At 40.7% G+C, this 23,755-nt stretch overlaps 1 protein-coding gene across 1 annotated transcript in view; it reads right to left on the bottom strand.

The window, feature by feature from the left end:
* THSD7B (thrombospondin type 1 domain containing 7B) overlaps positions 1-23,755 on the bottom strand; it is a 326,451-nt gene that overhangs the window by 144,011 nt on the left and 158,685 nt on the right. The window contains exons 7-8 of the mRNA XM_069021259.1: positions 21,972-22,127; positions 20,184-20,381 (exon numbers count right to left, since the gene is read on the bottom strand). Of these exons, the coding sequence (XP_068877360.1) occupies positions 20,184-20,381; positions 21,972-22,127 (354 nt within the window). The remainder of the gene's footprint in view (positions 1-20,183; positions 20,382-21,971; positions 22,128-23,755) is intronic.

Here is a 23,755-nt window from a genome sequence, read left to right as displayed (position 1 = left end):
CTTTGCTCGTTTGCTCACAAGCACGAGAAACCCATGACTGACTGTTATCCAAATGGTATTCCCAAAGTAAATTGGCAATTTGCAATGTATTGGGAAGAGCAGACCCTTTTTCTCTTGTAGCCCCAGAAGTGAGTTGGCATTAACATAGGACACTAAAAATTCGTAAACAATAGTGCAGCAGATGAGGTTGATCTAAGTTGGCAAAAGTCTTGTTTTCAGATACAGGGAATGCTAATGATAATAAATAATTGGAAATACCATCTGGACTCTTTAAAAAACATCTTTCTCCAAGTCTGCTATTGAATCTCTACGAAAAGAGGATCAATGCAAAAGAAAATGAAAACAGTAAATTAAAATTAGATTTATGCCAACTACTTAAAACTAAGAGCTCATTTAGAAGCAGTTAACACAAAAATGTGTTCTAGTTCAGCTGCCGAGTCTGGCCTAAGCCCATAAAGCAACTCTGAGAGCTCCCACTATCCATCAGGAAACATTCAGAATCTGCAGGACCAAATACTAGGCTATTTTTTATCTTTATTATTACTACTATCTTTTTCAATTTTGTCTCTAATTGATCCACAAATCTCAGAACTGAGCTTTTAAAAATTGCAATAAAGAAGAAAATACACCCAGTACCACAGATGATGATCAGTCAAGGGTCCAGATGAATGTCTGAGATCTGTTCTTGACCAAAACAAAACAAACAGCAAGCCATGACCTTCAGTTCTTGAGGAGAACTTCCCACTGTACCCACAGGTTTAGCCAAGTACCAACAGTGCCTGTAAAGTGCATTAGACATTTTTCAGCTGGGTTCAGTTACTTCTGGCTAATGTATCCTGACCTCTGCTTGAACCATTTTTACATAATAAAGCCGTGAATTTTAGACAGAGTGTTTAATTCCCACTGTATTTTGCATAGATCATTTAGTACTTAAACTGGGGATAAATCAAATGTAGGAAACACAATATTAACAATATTTTCTGTGTGCTTCCATTTTGCCTATGAGGTGGAACTTTAATTACTTCATTAATAACAATGCCTGCATTTTCAGTCAGTAGTGCATCATTCCTCTAGTGCCATTTAAACTGCATTTGGTCTCTAAACGGCTCCACCCCCTGGAACTGGTTCACTGATTATATTGGAACAGCAGCCTCATCCTGCTTACATCTCAGCTACCATGGCATCAACAGAAGAATTTAAAGGCAGAAACCACTTATCATGACCTAAAATGGTTATTTAGAAAAGTGTCCTGATATTTTCTGTCTTCAGAAAGTTTCTATCGACTCAAAGGTGACAGTTGTTTTTGGGAAGAAAAAAAAATACCAAAAAAAAATCCATCAATGTTTTCCCCAAATATTCAGTCCAAATGGTGTAAAAAATACTAAAAAAACAAATAGGCTGTGTGTGCACCTATAGCTGCTGGGTTTTCCCAACTTGAATGATAAAACTAAAACCTGAAGACTGTATTAAAAAATGTCCATAAAAAGATCATTACCAATGCTTTGCTAGTGCCCTCATGGTGTGCACTGGGCTCACAGAAGGAGAAGAGAGGGAGGTGACAGAGGACAGCGTAAAGGGACAGTAAGGGAAGAAAACCCAGGAGAAGGAACTGCCTTTGTTGTCAAAGGTTCACGAAGCTGGGGCTGTCTCAGAGAGGCTGAAGGACCATGTGCTGAGGTGGGAGCTCAGACAAATGATGTTTGCTGAGTTCAGAGCCCCTGAGCCAGCAGCTGCCCTCCCACGCTGACCCAGGCCCTATTTGCTCCAAAGTAGAAAAGAAAACAAAAAATATGAACCCCAAAGGGCACAGACTGATACCAACCAGTCATCCCCTAACAGGTTTTCCAGCTCCTGTTGGAGAGCTGCTATTTTAACTTTGCTACCAGATTAAAGAAAAACACAGAATCTCTAAATGGAATCAAAGGAACGCACCTCACCCCATTTTTAAACACCCCAAAGTGTCGAAGCTGTCAGGAGACATTTGGACACGCTTTTCACATATAAGAAGAGAAACACAAGAAGCGAAGAATATCCGGCTAAAATTTGGTTTTCTGCCACTAAATTTCTTTGTGTGAAAAAAGCAATAACCTCTCTGCAACTTAGAAAATATTTTTGTTCTGATTATTCAGCTATTAAAATTGGAAAGTGTCGTTTTATGACAATTGCTTTCGGCAGGAGATATTTTACACTTATATTTGCAAGGAATAGGAATATAAGGAAGAACAATATTAAAACCTTCAGCGTTAATCTCTATTTTCAAAGCTAAGCACATTTTGACAAACTTTCTAATAGACACTGTTCAAAATTCATAACATATATGAGCATGATTACATTATTCTAATTTATTTTTTCTCCCTCATGCACAGCAATAAAATTTTACCTTTAAACTTATATTTATTACAACTTTTACTCTATGGAGGGCATGCAGGCACAGAAATATAATAAAGCTCTGCTAATTCCATACATTATTGAAATCCTAACAGTGTAAATGGTATCTTACTGTCTTCATGCATACTTAAAATTTCAATCCAAAACCTATTTCATTAAAAGGGATGGTTAAGAAACAGTATGTGTTTTTTATACATTTGTAAATTAATGTAGCAGAATTATTTTATATATTCAGAAAAAAATTATGTAATACTAGTGTTTGTTTAGGTGTTGTAAGCAAAAACTTGATAGATGCTAAATAATTGAGAGCTCCATGCATCAGACTCCTAAGCACTATAAAAATAGAGGGGAAATGCTAGAGAATAACCTTTGCACACCCATGGGCTGCTGTAAATTGGGTCTAATTCCAGCAGTAAAAATCCCATTGACGTCCCCAAACTGGGGAGTGCACAGCTATGAAAGATCACTTTGAACTTAATGAAGCACAAAAGGAATTTAGAGCAGGAAGATTGGGGGTCACCCATAAAACAATGATACCTGGCCAAGGAAAACATCAGGACTAACACACAAGAGAAATTTGGGGCATCTCTTAGCTTGGTGAATAGAAGAACAACTGATCCAGCAATCCAAGTGAGTAAGGGAGCAGCTCCTGCAGTCAAGTACATGACAAAGTGTAAAAGTTGACTCAAACTGCAAGTGCAATATTGGCACGAGCTCCTTTCTCCTCGCAAAGGTCACTGCGCACATTAGCTCCAGCTCCACTGATTAGCAGCTGAGATAGCAGCGCTCGCACACTCCTCAGAGTCATCAGGAAAAGAGACAAGGGGGTGACTTTCTGCATGCCATGTCCTCATCACATTGCTGGTAATTATTCAGTCACAGATAAGGCACAAATCGGTAAAAAGCAGCAGAACAGAGTCCTCTGAAAACATTAACAGAAACAACAACCTTTACGTTTGGCACTGAGGCATCAAAAATGATAGTTATTATTACTGCTGTAATTACATGGCTGGGACTCAGAAGAATTGCATTTTGCTTCCCTGGAAACACAGCCACGTGTTTGACATCTAAACCCACAGGAACAGATCTCCCCATCACAGCCAGTTTGCAGAATGCCAATGGGACCTGAAGACACACTGCCAAAAATCTTCCATAGAGCTCCCAAACCCATGGGGTTCTCCTGGAGGCAGACTATGCCAGCTCTTGATTTTGAGTCAAATTTAAGCTACTGAGCCATTCTGTGCCACAGCAAACCCAGATGAGGCAAGTCAAACCTCATGTCAGCATGAACTCCCTGCACCAAGCAGCGAGCAGTTCACCACAGCAAACTATGATGGTGTGTTTCTCCTACGTGAAGGTGAACTTTCAATATCAGCTACCCCAGCTACAGAGCCAGAATGCAAGAAAATCCTCAGAAATGGGGTCTCAACCATGTCTGGTTTAGAGAGGAATACTCACTTTTAAAAGTGAGGAGAAATACTTTTCTCTGAAACCAGATAAGCAGAGCAAAATTTTTACCTGGTCTCAAGCAGTTAGTTGAAACATATTCCATTACAGACTTGAAGTCACCTCACTGGCAACACAACCTCCCAACATATTGAAAACCAGCAGGAAATGTTGAATTAATACATATATGCTAACAAGCACTCCTACAGCCATGAAAGTTTAATCCAGTTTTTCACTAGCTGACACAGTCCCCCATGGCTGCTCTGTGGTTTTGAAGCTCTGAGACAAGGGAAGAACTAGAAGGAAAAGGCTGTAGAGCAGGGAACCACAGAAAATCAGAGGGAAAAGTCTCTGGAGAAAGCCCAGAGCAGAACACTCACAGCAAAAGAGGCAAGGCAGAAATGTTAACAACTGGAGTGGGATGGAGGAGGGAGAGAAAGGCAGGAATGTGAGGACCTCAGAAGTCAGCCTCTCTCTTCAGCAGTTGTGGGGCTACATTTGGATGATGTGTAGAATACTTCTCAGCAATATGTAAGATTTTAACATTTATGTGCTGTGTATACAAAGAGATGCAAACAGAATGAGTTTTCAGAGACAGTGCAATACTGGCTGACTGCACAGGGCAAGTTATCACACACTGGAAAAAAGGAACTTCTACACACCTTTGGGGTCTTACCAATACATCTTAATGTTCTGGACCATGACAAATGATTGGATAACAACTCTTACTCCCCTTGTCATCATCCATCTTCTTAGGAAGCTTATTTCTTCAAATCCTGATGATGAACCTCTGTAGTCACTTATCTGAGCAGTGAAAATTTATTGCCTTTACTAGAAAATGAAATTCTCTTCCAGGAGAACTGCACTGGACACAAAAAGGGCAAATTTCCACCCTGGAGTATACAGATGCATTTTCTTTCTCCTTAGTGGAAACTATATACATTAATCCAATGTCAGGATTTGGACCAAAGGGTATCTCCTCTGTTAATAAGAATGGCTAATTTCCAATTAAATAAGCTTACAGATCATAGAGATGCCCTAACGAGAAAAAAAAAAAAAGAAAAAAGATGAGGCCACATACTAATCCTGCTTTCACTGCACATATTTAACAGGGCTGCCAAAGCACAGTCTCCAAAATACTTACTAATTACACTGGACTGCCTCCAGCCGCTGTCACTGCCAGGGAATGGGCAAACTTTGCAACAAACCAACCCACCAAGAGTTCAGAGATGATATTATTATTTTGGAAAAGCCTTGAAGGGGTCAAGAAACAAGAGAATAATGCAAGGCTGATTTGGACAGAAAATAGTCTGTGGACTTCTTAAGCAGCTGCAGAAAAATATTTTGGCACAGCTGGGAGCAGCTCCCAAACTGGCAAGCTGCAGAAGTATAGACTAGACACTCCACAGCATCGTGTTGGAATTAAACACACACTGTCCCCAGTAGTTACAGAACCTGTAGTGCAGACTGGAGTGTAAAAAGAAGAAAAGTCACAGGACAGAAGTCTATAAACTCTGCTGAAATAATCCATACATGCCATCTTTTTTGTGTGTTCAGTGGCAAGATACAGTACCCCAAGGGTGGTTGTTCCCAACACAGTCAGAGCCCAAACACCAAAGGATGACTGGAAGACCTGAAGGTACATCACTAAGAAAATCAAGTTCCTATTTTTATCAATCAACGACGAGAAGTAGCAAATGTGTGCAGGTGGCACACGACCCTCACGAGAAACAGCACCAGGAACAGTGTCTGCAGCCTTCTCATCAAGCTGCAGTTCAACTATTAACAGCTTGAGTCAAGAACCTCCATTCCAGCTTTATAGTGCAAGAAGGGTTGAAAGAACTGCAGGTGCCCAGAGTGACACCATAAATATTGATCACAGTGCTCATTCCACTTCATTAGCCATGGAGCACACAATGGTTCCCAAGGGAGAGGAAAAGGCAGGTCCAATTTTAATCACACTGTCACACCAAAATGCAAACCTTGTGGAATATTATTTTAATTACTGCTGCTTATTCATGCCAATTTTAGCCTATTAAAAAAAAAAAAAAGTGTTTCTGGACAGTCAACACTCTGAGCTGCCAGAGAGGTACATCCACACTACATGAATCAGCCCTCTGTAATGATACCCAAGTGAGCTCTGCAATCAGCAAAAAGCACTTTTTCAGCCCAGCACATCACCCTGGGCTCCTCAGAAACACAGGTCATCAACCAGCAGAACTTTGGCTGCTGCAGCTGTGGTGTTCCTGAGCTACAAACTGGTGTCTGGCAATGAAGGGGCCCTATAAACTCAGTACTTTATGCAGACTGATTTACTGTGCTGGGCTGACCCTGGCTGGGCACCAGGTGCCCACCAAAGCCACTCTGTCACTGCCCTCCTCCGCTGGGCAGGGGGAGAAGTTATCACGGAAGGTTCACGAGGTGAGACACGGCAGGGAGGGATCACTCACCAGCTACCATCACAGGCAAAACAGACTCCACTCAGGGAGATTAGTTTAATTACCAGGATAATGAGAAATAAAACCAAATCCTAAAACACCTTCCCTTCCCCCCCCTCCAGGCATCACTTTAATCCCAATTTTCTCTTCCAGAAGCCACCCCTGTAGCTCGCTTGCTACCAAAACCTTGCCACTCAAAGCCAATACACCTACATAGTACAGTACATAAATCCTAAGCCATTTAACCTTCAAAAATATATGTCTGGGAACACTGCCAAAGAATATTTGAAAGGGATTACAGAAAATGTATTAGTTGTCACTTAAAATTAAAATATGGATATCAACTGAAACTCTATGTAAGGGGGACTTTTCCCCCCAAAATCTGTTAGTTAGCAGCCATGCTGAACGAAGGGGAAATTGTACAGTCAGCTCAGACTACACAGGGCAAGCTGATATATTTTAAAAGCTACATTTTTATCTACTGAAATAAAACATTTTACTTTTTTTTTTTTCTACTTTAATCAGAATATAACCTCATTAAATGACAGTGTGTGAAAAGAACATATAAACTAGAAAGAAAATATAAAAACTTTCTGAATAATTTAATGTTTATTGCTTTTAGACTTTGATATTCTGGTCTTTACTACTTAAATGCAGTTTAAATGTATTACTTGCCACGGCCTTTACGTTAAACCCAGTAAGTCTGCAATTTGTGATAAAACTCCTTATCTCCCTCTTTCTGAACCTCCGCAGAGATCCAAGGTTAATTTGCAGATAATATTACTTCATGAAATAATTATCTTAGTCTATAGTACTTAAAACAGCTAAATTCAAGAAAGGTAGTTTAGCAAATGAAGCTGTTAGGGCTGCAGGATGAGGCTGCTGATGGGGCACACACATCCCCACCTGGCAGCACCTTCAGTGGGGGGCAGAGCTGGGGCAGCCACTCCCCCAGGAATTCAGGACAGGGATACTCCGTGTCAACTCACACGAAGGATCCAGACCCATCCAACCTCCCCCTCCAAGCCCCCAGATGCCAGTGGCAAGGCAGCCTCTGCCTTCCTCTTCACAACCCCAGCACTTGCTGAAAAATGACTCTCTCCAGCCATTCTTTCTCATCCTGCTAATTTTTCCAAGCATCCTCCTATTAAACCATACAAATATATTCATTTAGTAAACATCCCATTAACCAGGTCAGCATACAGTGTTCACAACTTATTATGGAGCAGCACCAAATCAGTCACAGAAGCAATTATGCAATTTTAGAGCAGACAACTCATTTTAATCTTCATATGGGGCTGGGGATGTACATGCCAACGTTCATTCACAGGACTCATTCATTTCCAAGTATTGTATTCCATTTGTTTCACCCTCACTTACACGGCACTCGTGTCTTTTGATTTGTAAGTTCAGTGGGCTGTCAGAAAATATGAGCTCAGTGCTCCACCCTTCATGTCAGGGATTTTTTTAATTGAATTTAAGGGTATTTCTATACTTCTAGTGCCTGGGGGCAGCAGGAGAAGCTGGGCTCGATATTTAGAATCAAGACCTAAATAAGCATTAAAAAAAAAAAAGAAAGAAAGAAAAAAATACCCAACAACAAACATTAAAGAAGTGAAGATCTTTCCAGAGCTATTTAAAATAGGTGGTCGTAGAGAAATCAGAGCTAAGAATCTGGGATGCTACAGTTACAACACAGGGGGGAAAAAAAAGCCTGTTAAAATCCCAGCTTTATTTGAAGACATGCATTTATTGAAGTGCCTTGGGAAAACGGGATGCCATGTAATATTAACAAACAAGAACATGCTCTGTCAACCACATGCAGCACCACAGACATTTTGAAAACCTAAATAAATAATGTATTAGAAAACCTAGCCTAGGCTGAATTAATTCAGATTCCAATGATATAAATGAACAGCAGTAGTGGAATTATTTCCCTGGGACTTTAGTCATATATAGCATTAAAAGGAAAGGCCTTAAGATACTTATTGATAGGCAAGGAAGTGCTATCCTTAGATCTATGCATGCCCAGGGAGCATTCTGCCCAACTTAGAGTCTCAGAGTTTCCAGGAGAGTTTCCAAATCACTCAGCTTTATTTGCAAACACCATGAAATAGCACAAAACACCCTCTTGGCTCTAGTCCCCTTTGACACAGCACTAAGTGTACAACAAACAGTGCTGACTTGGTATAAAACTTGGGAAATCCGCTGAAACCGGGGCAGGGGGATGATGGGAATTTTGCATCTGGCAGCAAAAAATGGAATTTGAACTTACAGGATCATCTTGGTTTCTACAATATACTATGGGCAGCCAAGACCCACCTCCCCCCTGCTTCAAGCACTTATGGAGCCTTTTCTACAGAACTGCCCAACATGCTGATTAAGTTCATGAGGACTTACCAGTTCTGCTGCATTTTCACCACAAAAATTATGTGGTTGCTTATGTTACAACCACATTTGCCAGTAATGAATGGAAACAACCCCCAGATCAGGGACAGACCTAGGTGCAGTACCAGAGGAGATGTGGAAAGGGACCAGGTGGACCTCACACCACCTGGAAGTGATTTTGGGCCTCCAGCAAAGCCCCTGCGCTCACCCAGACACAGAAAATTCCCTGCTCACTTGCTAATGGCAGATAAGGATTCTCCCTCCCTCCAGAAAAGTCACTTTTCAAGCTGCAATGACCTTACTCCAGATGCAGTGCCTGAATCCCCATGGACAACACTGGACACAAGACCAACCCAAGAACTTAGTGGGATTGTTTTTTCCTTTTCAGAAGTATGAAAGGAAAAGCAGCATTGTCTGTGCGCTACTGCCCCAGTCAACGTGGGTGTGTTGGCTCATTCTTATCAGTTTTTTCTCTTTCTGGTCTTGATAATTACCAGGTTACTGTGAGGGTTCATTGGTAGCAACATCATCAGGCAACTGATGGCAAAATATAAACCACAGCTGCCAGAAAGGAGCTGGGCAAATTCATGCTTACAGTCCGTATCTCCTTGGGAATTTTTTAATAATGCATCTGTTTTAAGAACCATGACAAAAGGTGACACTGAAATTATACAGTAGGGGAAGACCAGGCTTCAAATTGTAAAATGCATCCCAACAATCCAGGACGATTCAGTTTCTAAGGAAACTCCACCTCAGATATATATGTTCTCTCCACAGACTTGGCTCTGACATCTGCAAGCTGCCTAAAGATACAAACTGAACAAGCTGTTTATTTAGAAAGGGACCATGAAATATCTTATCCTGTTACTTGTTTAACTCTTCTAAACAAAGGAGTACCTAATTTGAGGCAATTACAGCCATACTTCACAGACAGAAAGAAAAACACTGTACAATAGAATTTTAAATTGTTCTCAATCTCCTCACAGAGCTAATCTTTCTCGACTCACTAATTCACATTCACTCCAGCACTTCACAAAAGCTCCCATTTATTAAATACGAGATTCAATTCACAGATAAACAATTCAATAATGTAATCAACACTTAAAATAATAGGTTGGCTTCAAAGTTTGGGGAGAATTAGGAGTTTTCCCTCTTTATAGCTGTTCTTAGCATCATTTCTTGTCACAGCTTCAGAGCCCAAGTCCTGTAATCAAGGTCCTCTGAACTTGTATTTCCACATGAGTCAGGATCTATGTGAAGATTGAATCCTGTCCCACAGAACTCACTGAATTCCGTGGGAAATCTGCCAACAGGGAGATGCTGAAGAGCACTTAGGAGCCACATCTTACGGCTGTTTTCCCTGCTCTCCAGTTTCTCTAGTACTTCATCTCATGTTTTTTCTCTTTCCATTACTACCACCTGACTAATCACAAATTTCTGCCTAATGAAGAGTGCTGGCATTACAATACTTAATTAGAATTAAGAGGAAGATTTATTTTAAAAACCTGACCGACCAATATGCCCCAGAGCCAATCTCAGTAGTGCAGAACTACCCCAAAATTTCCACGTTCAAAATTCTTAATTAAAAGTTTGTCAAACTTCTTCTTTTACGGGGGGGGGGGGAGCCTTCCCCTCCAGCATCCATTAACCTCAAAACAAGTGACTAAATTGTTTTTAAATCAGCTCTACTTCATAAACAGCTTGATAAAAAGAAACTCAAAGAAAGTACAAGACTTATCTTTCATTTCCACTCAACAGCCTTCAAAACTACTGTACAAAGGCAGCTCTCACAATCACTCCTGTCCAGCACCGAAGGAATTCCAGCTACAGAAAAAGCTGTCTGTAGGGCCACCCAGCAGGAGAGGATTAAATTACACAAAAAAAGCCCTGCTTTCTTCCCTCGACTAAAGGGCTGTGGTCAGAGATCAATGTGAGAAGGTGTCTATTGAAGTTACTGGAATTATTCCCTTATTTAAGCCTCGGGAGAAGGCTGCTGCCGACACCCAGAGCACAGCACAGAGTGCCCGAGGAACAAGGAGCACTGAGACCTCCTGGCTGCAGGCTGCTCCCAGCCTTTCCTCCTACCCTGGCTCCTCCACATCCATCCTCTCCCTCTCCCCAGTCCTTCCTGCAGACTGAGCTGCAGGGCAGCCTCCAGCCCCACACTCCCACTTCCTGCAGATATTCACTACCGGGTCTCAGTCTCCTGTCTGAAGAATCAGGTTTAGTTTATTTCCATCTCCTACAGAACTTAACTGGCTTATTTTGAAACATTTTTTTCTTCCATGAGTCATATCATGTGATTTGCACTGCATCCCACTAAACCTCACACACAGAATGCAATAAAACACAGCCAGTCACTTCTTTACCCTAATGATCTCCTATTTAATTTAAGCCTTTTATACTGTTCTGGCCATTTCTCTTAGGAAAAAAAAAATCTTGGCTAAAATAATTTTGAACTGTGAATTGGACAATTTTCTCTCTATTAAGAATTTGAAAAATACCAAACGTGCCAGATACTATTTTCTGGCTTATTTCACCCTGGCAACCTAAGAAAATCAGAATTTGCAGTTGTACAGTTTATCCATCAGCTGAACACCAGAAAACTTTGAAACCTTTTATTAATGTAAGCAAAATGCCTTAGAGACTCCACTTGGAATGAGGAGGATAAAAAGACGACATAAAGCATCCCCATTTCTTATATTCCCCAAGAAACTGTGAGTTTTAAAGTCTTAACATAAATGTTACCAAATCATGTTCAAGGAGTGAGGTATGCCATCTATAATATCTACATATGAGGAACTCTTCCTTCAGTAGAAAAGCCATAAAATCCTTAATCCCTTTTGGAACCCACTTAATCCAAAAAGCCAGAAACCTTATGGATGATATGAACCCTCACTGTCACATCTTCCACCTTCAGCCACATTTGGGTCACAGATGCAGAATTTTGTCATTAGTAATACTTTTCAAACAGATCCTTCTACCCTCCTTCCCCTTTCATCCACTTAGTTATTTTAGAATTTGTCATCAACTTACTTTTTTAACACAATTCTAGAACAATCCTATTTTGCTCACATTTCTTTCTGAATTAGAGTTCCCTAAGAAATACAATAACTCTCCAAAAAGAATATGAACTACATGTATGTGAAGTTCTGCTTAGTTTAAAGAAAAAAAGCCAAGCAGGTATTTTATGCTTCATTTCACTGAGAAAACAGAAATTGCTGTTGGTACTTACAGGTATTTTTCTAGTTTCTTACTGAAACAACTTGGGGTTTTTGTCTACAATAGGGGCAACACCAAATAAAACTATTATACTATTTCATTTCCAGACTTAAAAAATTAGCTGTAAATACTTCTGCAGTTACAAAATACAATATAAGAACCTTCCTTTCAGTCTTATAATCAAAAGGTTAGAAAGCATTAAACTTAATAAAGACCTCCTAGACACTAAAAGTAGCTCATAAAAAGATAGTTTGAAACTATACATATGCAGTAGCCTGGTATATAAATGCTAATCCTTCTAGTTTCTTCAAAGCACTTGCACCAAAGTAACAGACCTACAGGTCACACACAAACCCCCTGCTCTTTACGTAACCTTTACCACAAGCTCAGATCAACGTAGGTCAAATTTATTCCTTAACATTTAAAACAGAAAGGGCAATACAGAGTTTGCCATATTAATTGATGTTTATATTTTTCTTAATGTTATAGTTCCCATTTCTGAAAGGACTACCTCGACCCTTTGTTCCTAACCTACAAGTGTTTGAAGCCCAGGTTAATTTTTAAAAAACATCAGGACTTGTTGCTCCCTCTCACCAGTGAAAGTGGGAGCTGGGTATTTGAAAATCCATCTCCTCTCTGCTGAAACAGCCACGGGGCAGAAACAGCCTTTGCCCTCACCATTTTAGCACTGCTCTGAAGTCTTGTAAAACATCTTTTGGAGACAGAGGGTATCAAAAAGGAGCACTAGATACTGAAAAGAGTCCTGGTTTTGCATAGCAATTCATTTGAGGGCATTCTGCACTGACCACAAGCTTACACTCAGCTGGCACAGAAAAAAAAATAACTTCACAGGTGGCTCTAATACCTTACACTGTCAGCACAGGAAGGATGAAAGCTGGCTTTATTCCTAATAAACTCCACTGTATCTCCATCAGCTAAACATGAGGAGCTAAAATTACCATTGGATACCAACTGTAAGTGCCTTTTGGATGACTGACACAAGACACACCACCAGCATTTGAAACAGCACAGCTTAGCTGGAAATCATGCAATGTGTTTTCACTCAAAGATAAAGAAAATGAATCAGAGTATGCTTGAGTTCAATCTCTCAATTCAAGCCCACAACCTTGCACCTGTCCAGCTTTAGATATTTCAGCCTATACTTTAGTGAAATATTCCTGACTGCTGGACAGTTATTTACACACACATAGCTACTACAACAATCATTTATAGACTTTTCCATTTCTGTCTTCCTTGGCTGATGGGCCACAGGTTTGCTCTAATCTTGAATGAAGCAAAACTGTTAAAGTGTGACTAAGCAGAGAAAGCTCTAACTTTCCCACAGTTTACCTTAAAATTAACCTGAAGCTGATCTTCTGCTTCTTTTGCAGACATCAATTTCAGTAGAGGATTCAAAGACAGTAAAGTCTCCTGAACATGGCAGTATCTGTCCTCAGATTGTCTGTGAACCAGTCCTAGAGCAGGGCACAATCCACATTTTGAGTTTTTAAGTGTTTCCAGCAGCAGACAGCAAATATTTGGCATGGTACCAGCTGCTGGGAGGTAAGGCTTGATGGAAGTAACTAAATCCACTCCACCTGGCTCGTTAACAAGCAGCCTGCTCAAAGAGAACATCAATCTTTATGACTACAAGAAACACTGGTCCCAAATCTAAGGAACAACTCACACACCATACTTCAGCATTCCTCAAACACTCATAATACTCAGCCCTGCTACTACACTGCAACATCCTCCTTCCACCAGGGCTGCTAAATGAGAAATATGCATCTTATTTAATTGCTACAAAGCTTTACACGTAGCCTTTTAGAATCTGTGTTTCTAAAAGTCAGGAAAACCAACTGGTTTGGGATCAGCAGCTCCAGTGATAGGGTATGGTGGGATACACTCCAGGAACTAAGAGGAAAGAACTTATTTCAAACTTACTTTCAGTAAATTGAACGTGGTAAATCTGTTCTCTGAGAAATTAAACAGAATCTGCATTAATTCTATATCATTAATCCACTGGAAAATGAAAAGTCATGAATTCTATCCAGGTAAGAACTTGGCTTTGCTGAGACTGGACTCTTCTCCTACATAAGTGATGTTATGACTCTGTTAAAACAGGACTGGTCAGGTCCTTCAGGGCTGCTTCCCTCATGCCCTGAAGGAAGAAGAAAACCAGACGTCCTGTGCCCTTGCAGTGCCTTCCTCCTGCAGGATTTGGGCTCAGCTGGTGGGGATGCTCCTGGCCCTCGGGATGCTGCGCACAGAGTGGAGCAGGGATCACAGACACTCCTGGGTACCACAGGACACACTGGGACTGCCCTGGAAGCACAGGCAAGCAGCTGAGCACACCACTGTTAATATTCTACCCCCAAAGAGTCATCAACTTCTCCAGGTGCAGAGCTTCACTGTCAACCCCTGGCAGAACGTAATATTGGATCTTAAAATAACACTGCTTTGATTACCTTACTTCCCTTTACTCCTCGCTTCAATTCCAACAGGATTTCAGTGTCTGCTCTGGCAATTGAGTTGTGTGAATAATGGATTTCTGTTTGGGCACTGAACCAAAAAAAAAAAAAAAAAAAAAAGAAAAGAAAAAAAGAAGGAAAGGGAAAGGAAAAGGAAGAAGAAACTAATGTTTAAAGTAGAATTGAAGAGAGACTGTGGGAGAATATAGGAAATAAATAATTTCAAGGTAAGGTAAAATGTTTGCTTAATCGGAAAGGAGTATTTTGCTTCTGTTAACAACCTCTTTTAAAAATATTTTGAATTTTTAATTTTGTTTAACACTAGCTCGTTTCCAAAAACACTCCCAAAAACATTAATTATTTAATCTAAAAATTAATGGAAGAAATTTTTTCTCTGAAATATTGTTCTCCAGTTTTACAAATAAAACAGCCACAAGGAACAGAAACTTGGAAATAGGTGTATTTCAACCCAAACATGTCCTTTTTCTGTGAACTTATTAACACTTAAAAACAAAAACCCTCTTATCTTCTTGGCAAGTGCCAGGTTCTAGATTGCAACTGCCAAGAACCAAAGAGATGGCACAGGGAAATAAAACAAAACTGTTGTGCTGAAGTTCCTCTCAGCAGTGCTGCCAGAACCCCTCTGGCAGCAGGGTTTTATTCCTAAGCTGTCCCCTTGACAGATGGTCCATAGCAGGGAGGTTCACCTGGTACAGCCACAAGTCCTGAGACCTGCCAGGTGTTATCATTTATCAGATGAAGCTGGGAGGGGTGCACAGACACCCCCAGGGTGCCTCAGAGCACCAGGTGAGGCAGAAGGTGCTGAAGATGGTGTTTTTGTGACAGGTCCCAGGACCAGTCCTTCGGGTGCTACGGGGGAGAGAGAGAGAGAAGCATCCTGGGCCCCTCTGGACTCTGTTCCTCTGGCTCAGCACCTGCATCTCCCTGGCACTGCATGACCTGTGCATGAATAAGGAACAGAGAGATTATTCAGCCCTGTTATAAATACTGTCCTCAAAATGAAGACAGCATATATATGTAGCAAGTTTGGATTGCCAGGTTGGACGGGGCCTCGAGCAACCTCGTGGCATCCCTGCCCATGGCAGAGGGGGTTGGAATGAGCTGATCTTTAAAGTCCCTTCCAACTCGACCCATTCTCTGATTCTATGAATTTCAACTCCCACAAACCAAAGAAACCCTGACACCCAAGCTGATGGTACAGAAAGGCAAATACTCAGCAGCTTTTGAGCTGTGCTTAGATTTGTTAACCAGGAGTAGAGTAGAAGAGCCTGAATCCAGCAAAATCACATGACCTTTGCATTAATCCCTGTTGTTGATCTAATAATTTCCGATTAAAACAATTAAGCCTTTGGGTATGACTTATTTCATATATTTGATTACTTAAGACACCATGCTGTTCATTGTCACAGAGAAATTCTCTTTGCTACTAATAGTTCTTCTGGTAGGAATCTGAACAAGCAGAAGCAAATTAATAAATGATGACATGGGAATTCCAGCAAAATAGATTGATGACTTGTGGGTATGATTCTGAATAATAACATTTTACAGTCTACTCAAGAGCACAGCTAATAGGCAAGAATTCGTTTATGGCATTGTCAGAAACATTTATAAAATGCTCAGAAAATGAATTGTTACTTTTATGAGTCATACTTGTTATTTCATGAGTTTATTGTTATAGTTGCTTTCACGAATGTTCTCAGGTTGTACTCCTTACCATAATGACTACTCTGCACAAGCTGCATAATAGGCATTTCTAAAAACAAGGTCTGGTTCCACATTTGTCTTGTTTCAATCTCATTTTCTATTACTAATGCAGCCTAAAATAGATATGGAAAATGACAACAAAAAGGGTGCCCAAATTCCTTCATCAGACTGAACCCAGCATGTTTATATATTTCTTAGCATCTAATTCAAACAACTATGAAATTACCTCTGAAGGCAAAACTGCTCCTGTCTGGACTAAGTTCTACCTGCTGACCCTGAGCCAAGCCCTGCTGTCTGCATGTCCCCTGAGTCACCACTCTCAAAGTGCTTGTACCACTTAAAAAGACAAAAGAAGCAAGGCACACGAAAGATGATTTTGGTCACTGTCTTCAAAAAATGAAACACAATATGCTTTGGCTACTGCACAATTGCATTTGAAAATGAAAAAGTTTTGAGCATGTTCATGTTTTGTGAACTGGAAAGTTTTCAGGGAGTTCCTTTCATCTGGTCAATGCACAGTAATGTCTGTCGGTTCTAATCAAGGCTGTCCGAAACCAAATGTCAGACACTTGCAGCTCTCTGCCCAAGAATACATTACTAATGGGCAATTATTCAATTCCTGCTGAACAGCCAAAAACAACCACTCTGAGAAAAATCACCACTAATTCCTGAGGTGTCTGTAAATATGAAGAGTTTTCAAATAAATTCTTTTATCTGAATTATAGATCAATGTAGCCAATGACACACACAATCCAATTTTTAGTACAATCATCAATTTTCCTATACTGTTCTTTTGGATTCACAGACTTTCCCAAACATATCCATTGACCTTCACTAGCTAAATAAAAAATATCATCCTGAAAAATTTTGTTTAGAAGAAGCATACAAAAGGAGTCTTTCCCCATTCTGTGCATTACTTCACATTATTTAATTTAATTTGATTCATTACACTACTGCCTTTTGTTGATACAGAAGAGAAGCACTCAAGGGATATGGACCAGACACTAAGAGTATCTTGCATGTGTTCAGTAACTTATTAACAGAGATTGGAGACACTTCTAGGTGGGAGCAGACACCTAATAATGACAAAGTAATGAGATTACTATTGTCTTCTCATTACTCCTCATCTATGCTAAAGTACTGCAAATCACAAATTACAGACTCCAGCTACTACATAAAACCCTGCTGTCCATAGTATGCGCTCTGTGGAACCACTTCATTATTACAAATTAACCTATTTAAGAAACAAAAAGCCATTTCTGTACCTCTGGGCTGAGCACAAGTGTTACATCACTCAAGTTCCTGCAAGCCCTTACACAGAAATGCTGTTTTGACAGGAAAGTCTACAGAGAAACCCTGCATATCAGAGCTTGACCCATCTGGGACTCGCTCCTAAATTGTCCAAGCTCCAGCTCCGGCCAGCAGCAGTTTGTTACCTGGGTCAGTGCCCCACAGTCTCACCAGAAAGGATGGCTTTTTAACATGGAAAGGAAGGACACTACAAGGGATTCAAAGGTGAGGCTTCAGTTGGAGGGAGAGGTCTGTTAGCCCCTGCTCCCCACTCACCTCTCCCACGGCCTGGGCTGGTGCCATGGACAGTACACAGCAGAAAGAAAATGTACTGACCAAAAGCTCCTTTTTGGTGAGTGAACAAACAGACTCCACATGGAAAAGGCCTCCTGTGTCTGACCCATGGAGAGCCCAGCGTTCCACAGCCCAGCACAGGTGGCAAATGACACGGGTTTAGCCCCTGAGGATGGAGGGGAGAAGGTAGGAAAGGACAAGAAGCCTGATGGCAAACTCTTCTGCAGCACAGCTGACACCAACAGCACTGACAGAGAAACTGCTTGTGAAGAGAAGTGAGCACGCTGCAGCAACACGAGGAGAGCATCACATCACAAAGTCTGGCATTTGCATGAAAATGACGGTATCTTGCCAGCAGGGATACAGAGACAACCCAAAGTACCCTAATCAACACAACTCCAGGCCCAAATGAACTGTTAAGATGATGATACACTAGATTTTGGCATTTAACAGGGTCCAAAAAAATTTTTTTTTTCAGGCATGGATGACAGAATGACTGGATAAATCACTGGATTTTAGGAGACAGAGCTGAATTCAACAGAAGATGCTTAAGTAAATGAAAATAGCAGCACACAACACAGCTTTCAGCAGGGCTGTGGCTTGCACAGAATACTGAACATGTGTACAATGCCTGGCATGGACACGGGCCTTATGCTATTTCACCTGTAAATGACACGTATCAGATTACCACAACTCCCTCCTGACCTCCTACTGCCAACTAACCAGCTAAAACACATTAAGCAAAGCTGACACTTACTCCAACTTTTATCCAAAAAAAAGCAGACTACTTTTTGAAAAGGAAATCTAGGTAAGATAACATTACAGAAGAAAATAAATAAGGTTATGAACAAAGCAACTATGTTAGTGAATTGAGAGAAGAAGAAACAATTTGACTCTTCTTCCAACTTCTACTTTAAGGATTCTTCCAGACCTCTCATACTAAACCAAGACTTGAGAAAGGCTTGAGAGTAGTATTAAGCAGTGACTCTAACCTGCCTGGTAACCTGGATATTTCCTGGTGAAACCTCAGTTTTAAGTGGACACTGATCACATCTAGTGACAATGTTTGCCTCAGGCTGGCAGGGTGGGAAGAATGGTTTGGTTTTTTTGTGACTAGAACATCCACAGAATAATTGAAATGAAAAGGGTATTGTGAGACTTCCAATACCTTGTTGAACAACTGAGTGCAGAACAGACACTTCAAAGGCCTGAGTTCTGAAAGATCATAGCCACAGAAAACAGATGATCAGAGATCAATGAGCAGCTGCAATGGAACATGCTTTCTGTCCCCAGCACAAGTTGGGGCACAGAGATGGATGCTGGCACAATTTTAACAGTGTGAAGTACATGGTGCTCCTCAGCAATACTATATTCCATCTGCACACATCCTGCTGGCCTGGACCTACAGTAATCATCACACACCAGCAGAGACCACTCACACAAAATTCAGTGTGAGCTCTTTGCTCTCTATATTCTGGCTGTGTCATATTGCAACAGTTGAAGGTTTCTTTTTTCCCCCCATTCTCACAAACTAACAAGGAAACCACACAGATTTAAATCTATTTCAGGAGAATCCATGCTCTTCGGACAAAGCAGCCATTATTTCTTTCTGCCAGGTTCTAATGCCTCGTAAACAACACACTATTTTAACCACTTACTAATTAACCACTCTTGTTAACCACCTTGAAATTGTTTCCTGTGATCGGTCCCAGCACCATGTAAAAGAGGAATTCTCCATTTCAGATACAATATCAGGCTCTAAAGTTGCACAATTTTGCCACTTTTGAGATGATAGCAAGTCTCGCTGTGACTAAGGACTGCAAAATTGTGCTCCATGTAATTGAATCTAAAGATCTGACAACAGTGACCTTATCACGAAATGAACCTTTTGGCTGAGGTTCAAACCATACACAAGAAATAACATCTTGCTGGCTGTTTGTAAACGTCATATAAAAATGTACTTATTCATTATTAGCAACTTGTACACTGAACACTCTGCAGGTCTCAAACTGCTGCCAAGGGAAGGATTACTCAGTACAATCATTTCATTTACATCTCAGTCTTGTATTAATTTTGGCAGCACAACCGAGCATCCCTGCTTGTGGCTGTAACAGTGCTATCCCAATTAGAGAAATATTCAGACCACAGGCTAAAAACTGAGGATAGAAGTAGTTCTGGGGGCTGGACTGATATTCTGAATGCCACAGAGCTGCTGACCGCAGCAAGAACCCTACCTTAGCACAAATATCCCACTTTTGTGGTGATAAGGCCAGCAATGACAACACACAACCTGCACTGATGAGCCATCCCCCTTTTGGATAAAACAGAAAGCACCAGGCAAAATCCTGGGTTCTATTAGCCCCAGGCTTTCAAGAGCAACACAGTCAACTCAAAAATCTGCAAGTTTCTTAAAAAAACTCAGTAAGGAGCCACTGTACATAACTTCAATTACTCTGCAACAAAATGTCATTTTAGGAGGCACAAAAAACCATGGGGCTTTTAGGAGCACAGCCCAGCTCACCTTTCCTGCTCTTGCAGACAGCCTTCAGCATGCGGTGTCCAGGCCCACATTTCCCATGGTCAGTCACACACGCTCCCTCTGAAACCACCCACTCGTGACACCGCGCGTCTTCACAAGGAATGGATTCCACCAAATGAGGACAACCTGCCAGGGTGCCCACTGGATCCACGATCACTTGCCTCTGTCTCATCCTAAAGCCTGGAAAAAGCAGAGCTGAATTAACTGGACAACAGAAAAAATATTCATACAATCATCTAGTAGCAAGAGGACTATATGGGGCATCTGGAGCTGGGGGATTTAAAGACAAACAAGAGAATGATATTTACAAACTGGATTGATTGGGACAGCACTCACTGTAGGTGCCCACAGCCCAGGCATGCAAAATCTAACAGTGTGCAAAGAATTCCAGCAACCCACATTTTTCACATTTCTTTTTTCCCTTTCATCAACATTAGATAGAAATACACGTCAGAAAATCAAAATTTACCAGCGATGCATATATTAATGTAATAGCAGCATTAAGATAAAAAGAGAGGAACAGTTAAGGAACTGAAGATATAAATGACATCTATATTCTGCCTGGGAATCCACTAACGAAAGGATTTGTTTTGAGACACAGCAGAGCAGTTTACTAAGAAATTAGTATTCCTCTTTATGAAGGTGTAAGGTTTTCTGATACATAATGCATATCAGACCTCTTTGAAATGACATCCTATTAAACTGGAAGATTCAAATGTGAAGTGGAAGAAAAAGGTTACAGAAATAATCATAGAATTGATTACATAATCTACCTCCTTCTGAATAAAACCAAAAGTCATGTCGCTATATACAATGCAGAACTAATACACAAGTATTTTTCAGTGTGTTCTGTTATGTAAATGACATAGAAGTCTAAGAAAAAAGCAGAAAAAAAATACATGGGGGTCTTTCCTCCGACAGTCTCGGAGCATGGGGAAATACAGAGCATTAGTAGAGGCCACATGGAAATGCTTTGGTCGTGAAATAGAAAATAAAAAATACCACATCCCAGAGACTACAACAAATCAAACTTCCACAGTTCTCAAATGAGCAAAAAGAAATTATTCAAAATAATTTAAACGTAAAATGCTTTTGCAAATATTTATGGTTTTTATTATTTCTCTTTTTGTTTGAAAATTTTTGACCAGTTCAAATCATTTCACAAACTTAAGAAGTTGTCAAAAAAGTGTAATTTCCAAACAATAATATCCATTCCTTGACATGCACTCCAAGAGACATCTTTGCAATTTAAGAGTCTTAGGAAAGGCTCTGCAAGGAATCTCAACATGTTGCAGCAACAAACATGTAGAGCAGTCAATTAAAATCCAGGAGAGGCTGAATTACACTTGCATATCCTTCTTCCAGGAATTTAAACCAAGCCCAGAACAATGAGAACAACCTCTTGGGTCCCCCTGAGTCCAGATTTCAGGGCTGGGGGATACACCTCCATCCTGATACCTTGCCCTGAAATCCAGGCATGCAGCAGGACTTCCAAGGGGGATCGGAGAGGAGCAGCCTGGCAGCTGCTAGCCCAAGAAATCCTCCTGCACAAGTTCAGTGAAGGATAAAAGGACCTGAATCAGCTTGAAAAACTTTTTCTTCTCACGCAAAGAATGGCAGAAAGCTTTTAAAGGTCAGATTCCACTACACACATCCAAGAGCTTCATCCTGCATTAGACTAATTTTTTTAAAAAACACATTAAGCTCCCAGTGTTGAATGTGACCCCAGTGTTTTTGCAGTCTTTGTGCAACATTCCATTCCCTGCTCACCTCTCCCTCCATGGCGGTGCTGGCAGCTCTCGGGCAGGCAGGGACCCCACGGTGACCACGAGGACACCGCGCACTCGGCCGGGCACGGCAGGTGACACAGCTGGGAGGTGGCAGGGGCAGGGCCCTGGCAAAGCTTCCCATCAACTGGTCTGGCAACTAGGAGAACAAAAAAAAAAAGGAAAAAAGAAAACTAAGGCTGTAACTCTGTCCTGCTGGCCTTAGTTTTTCAGAATGCACCAAAATCCAGTGATTTTTCAGGGTCGTATCTCCCAGAGCAAAAAGGTAATCCTGTGTTCAGAAAGGCACTTAAAAGTTTTATCTAAATCACCCATATTCAGCAAGCCAGTTGAGACTATGCTTAGTGATAATCATGTGCTTTAAAACTAGATTGAGTGCTGATTTTCAGCAATGCTGGAGCAACAAACCAGGATCTAATCCCCACTTTTATGGCCAAGGAGACCTCTTCAGACAGGACTGAAGAGAAAGCTACCTAAGAAGGAAATCCAAAAAGCTCCCTCTGCAAGTGGGAGCCAGGCAGAGGCAGGTGAGCAAAACCCAAGCGCAGGGGACTCTCCCCATTCCCACGCCCTTCAGGGCACTGCTATCTCTGGATTATGGATGCAGTGCCTAGACCTTGGAATTTTCTTCACCTATTTCCAGTAAAACTGAGCAGAGCTCTCAGATTCTTCCATACAGACACAAGCATGAAGCATCTTTCCTACATGCGAGGAGAGACATTTACTTGAGTTGCTGCACCCATGGATCTCCAACCCTCTTTATCACAGAAATGAGACAATCCCAAACCCTGCCAAGCACCAGTTTATTTGATACTGACAATAGATTTGGAAAGTTGACTATCTTTGTATTTTCATTTATCGTAAGAGATTTCTAGATTCAATTAACTTCTCCCACCTTTTTATTCGGGGCAGAGGAAGGAAGGAAAAGAAAGGGAAAGACTCTTAAATCTGTCCTCTGAGTCATTATATGATATTGCATTTTAATTACATTATGGGCTGAATTTGGCTGTCTCTTTAGATAAATCAATATCAAAGCAGTCTTTCAAAAGCCAAAGGCTTGTTTGAGTTTACTCTGCCATGGCATTACCAAGACTTCATTTATTTTTATAGCTACTGAGTTTGTTTTATCCTCATTTTTATTTTTCATGTCTGTTTTTCTTTGCTTCCATGCATGGAATTGATTTGAAAAGAATTTATAAAAACAAGCTCAATATATGAGTAATCTTTCCTTTCTCTGATATTACACCATTTTCTTTAAAATTAATCATTTGAAGAAAAACACAACTTTTTTCTTTTTAAACACAAGACTTTAGTGCTGAAAATCACAAATTTTGATTTGCACATCCTGAAGTTGACTTTAGACCTATCAAGTCTGAAGTGATACTCAGACCAAATATCAGTGTTTAGGATTCCAGCTCATCAGAATAACAGGATTAAACAACAGTGTGACTTAATTCTAAGCGGAAAGATAATACATTTAGTAAAAAAAACGATTTTCTGAATGATTTCTGAGACACTGTAAGGCCTCTGACATGTTCATTTAAAGATTAGAATGAGGTGGCATAAATCCAATTCACCTGAATGCTCACATAAAGAGACCTTCTCTAGAGACCTTGCAAGGAAAGTGACAGACAGAATGAGATAAATATTAGAGTTTTAAGGATAGGAGTATTTATTTTCCCTAGAAGTCTCATGCATGGCTCAACCTGCCTCTCAGCATCAAGCTTTGCAAAACTGTATCAGTTTTCTGAGAGTTCATTTGGAGAA

Source organism: Aphelocoma coerulescens, chromosome 7, assembly GCF_041296385.1.
Source record: "Aphelocoma coerulescens isolate FSJ_1873_10779 chromosome 7, UR_Acoe_1.0, whole genome shotgun sequence".
NCBI classification, from domain to species: Eukaryota; Metazoa; Chordata; class Aves; order Passeriformes; family Corvidae; genus Aphelocoma; species Aphelocoma coerulescens.
Note: the sequence above shows the minus strand (reverse complement) of the source record. Positions and strands in the feature narration are given on the sequence as shown.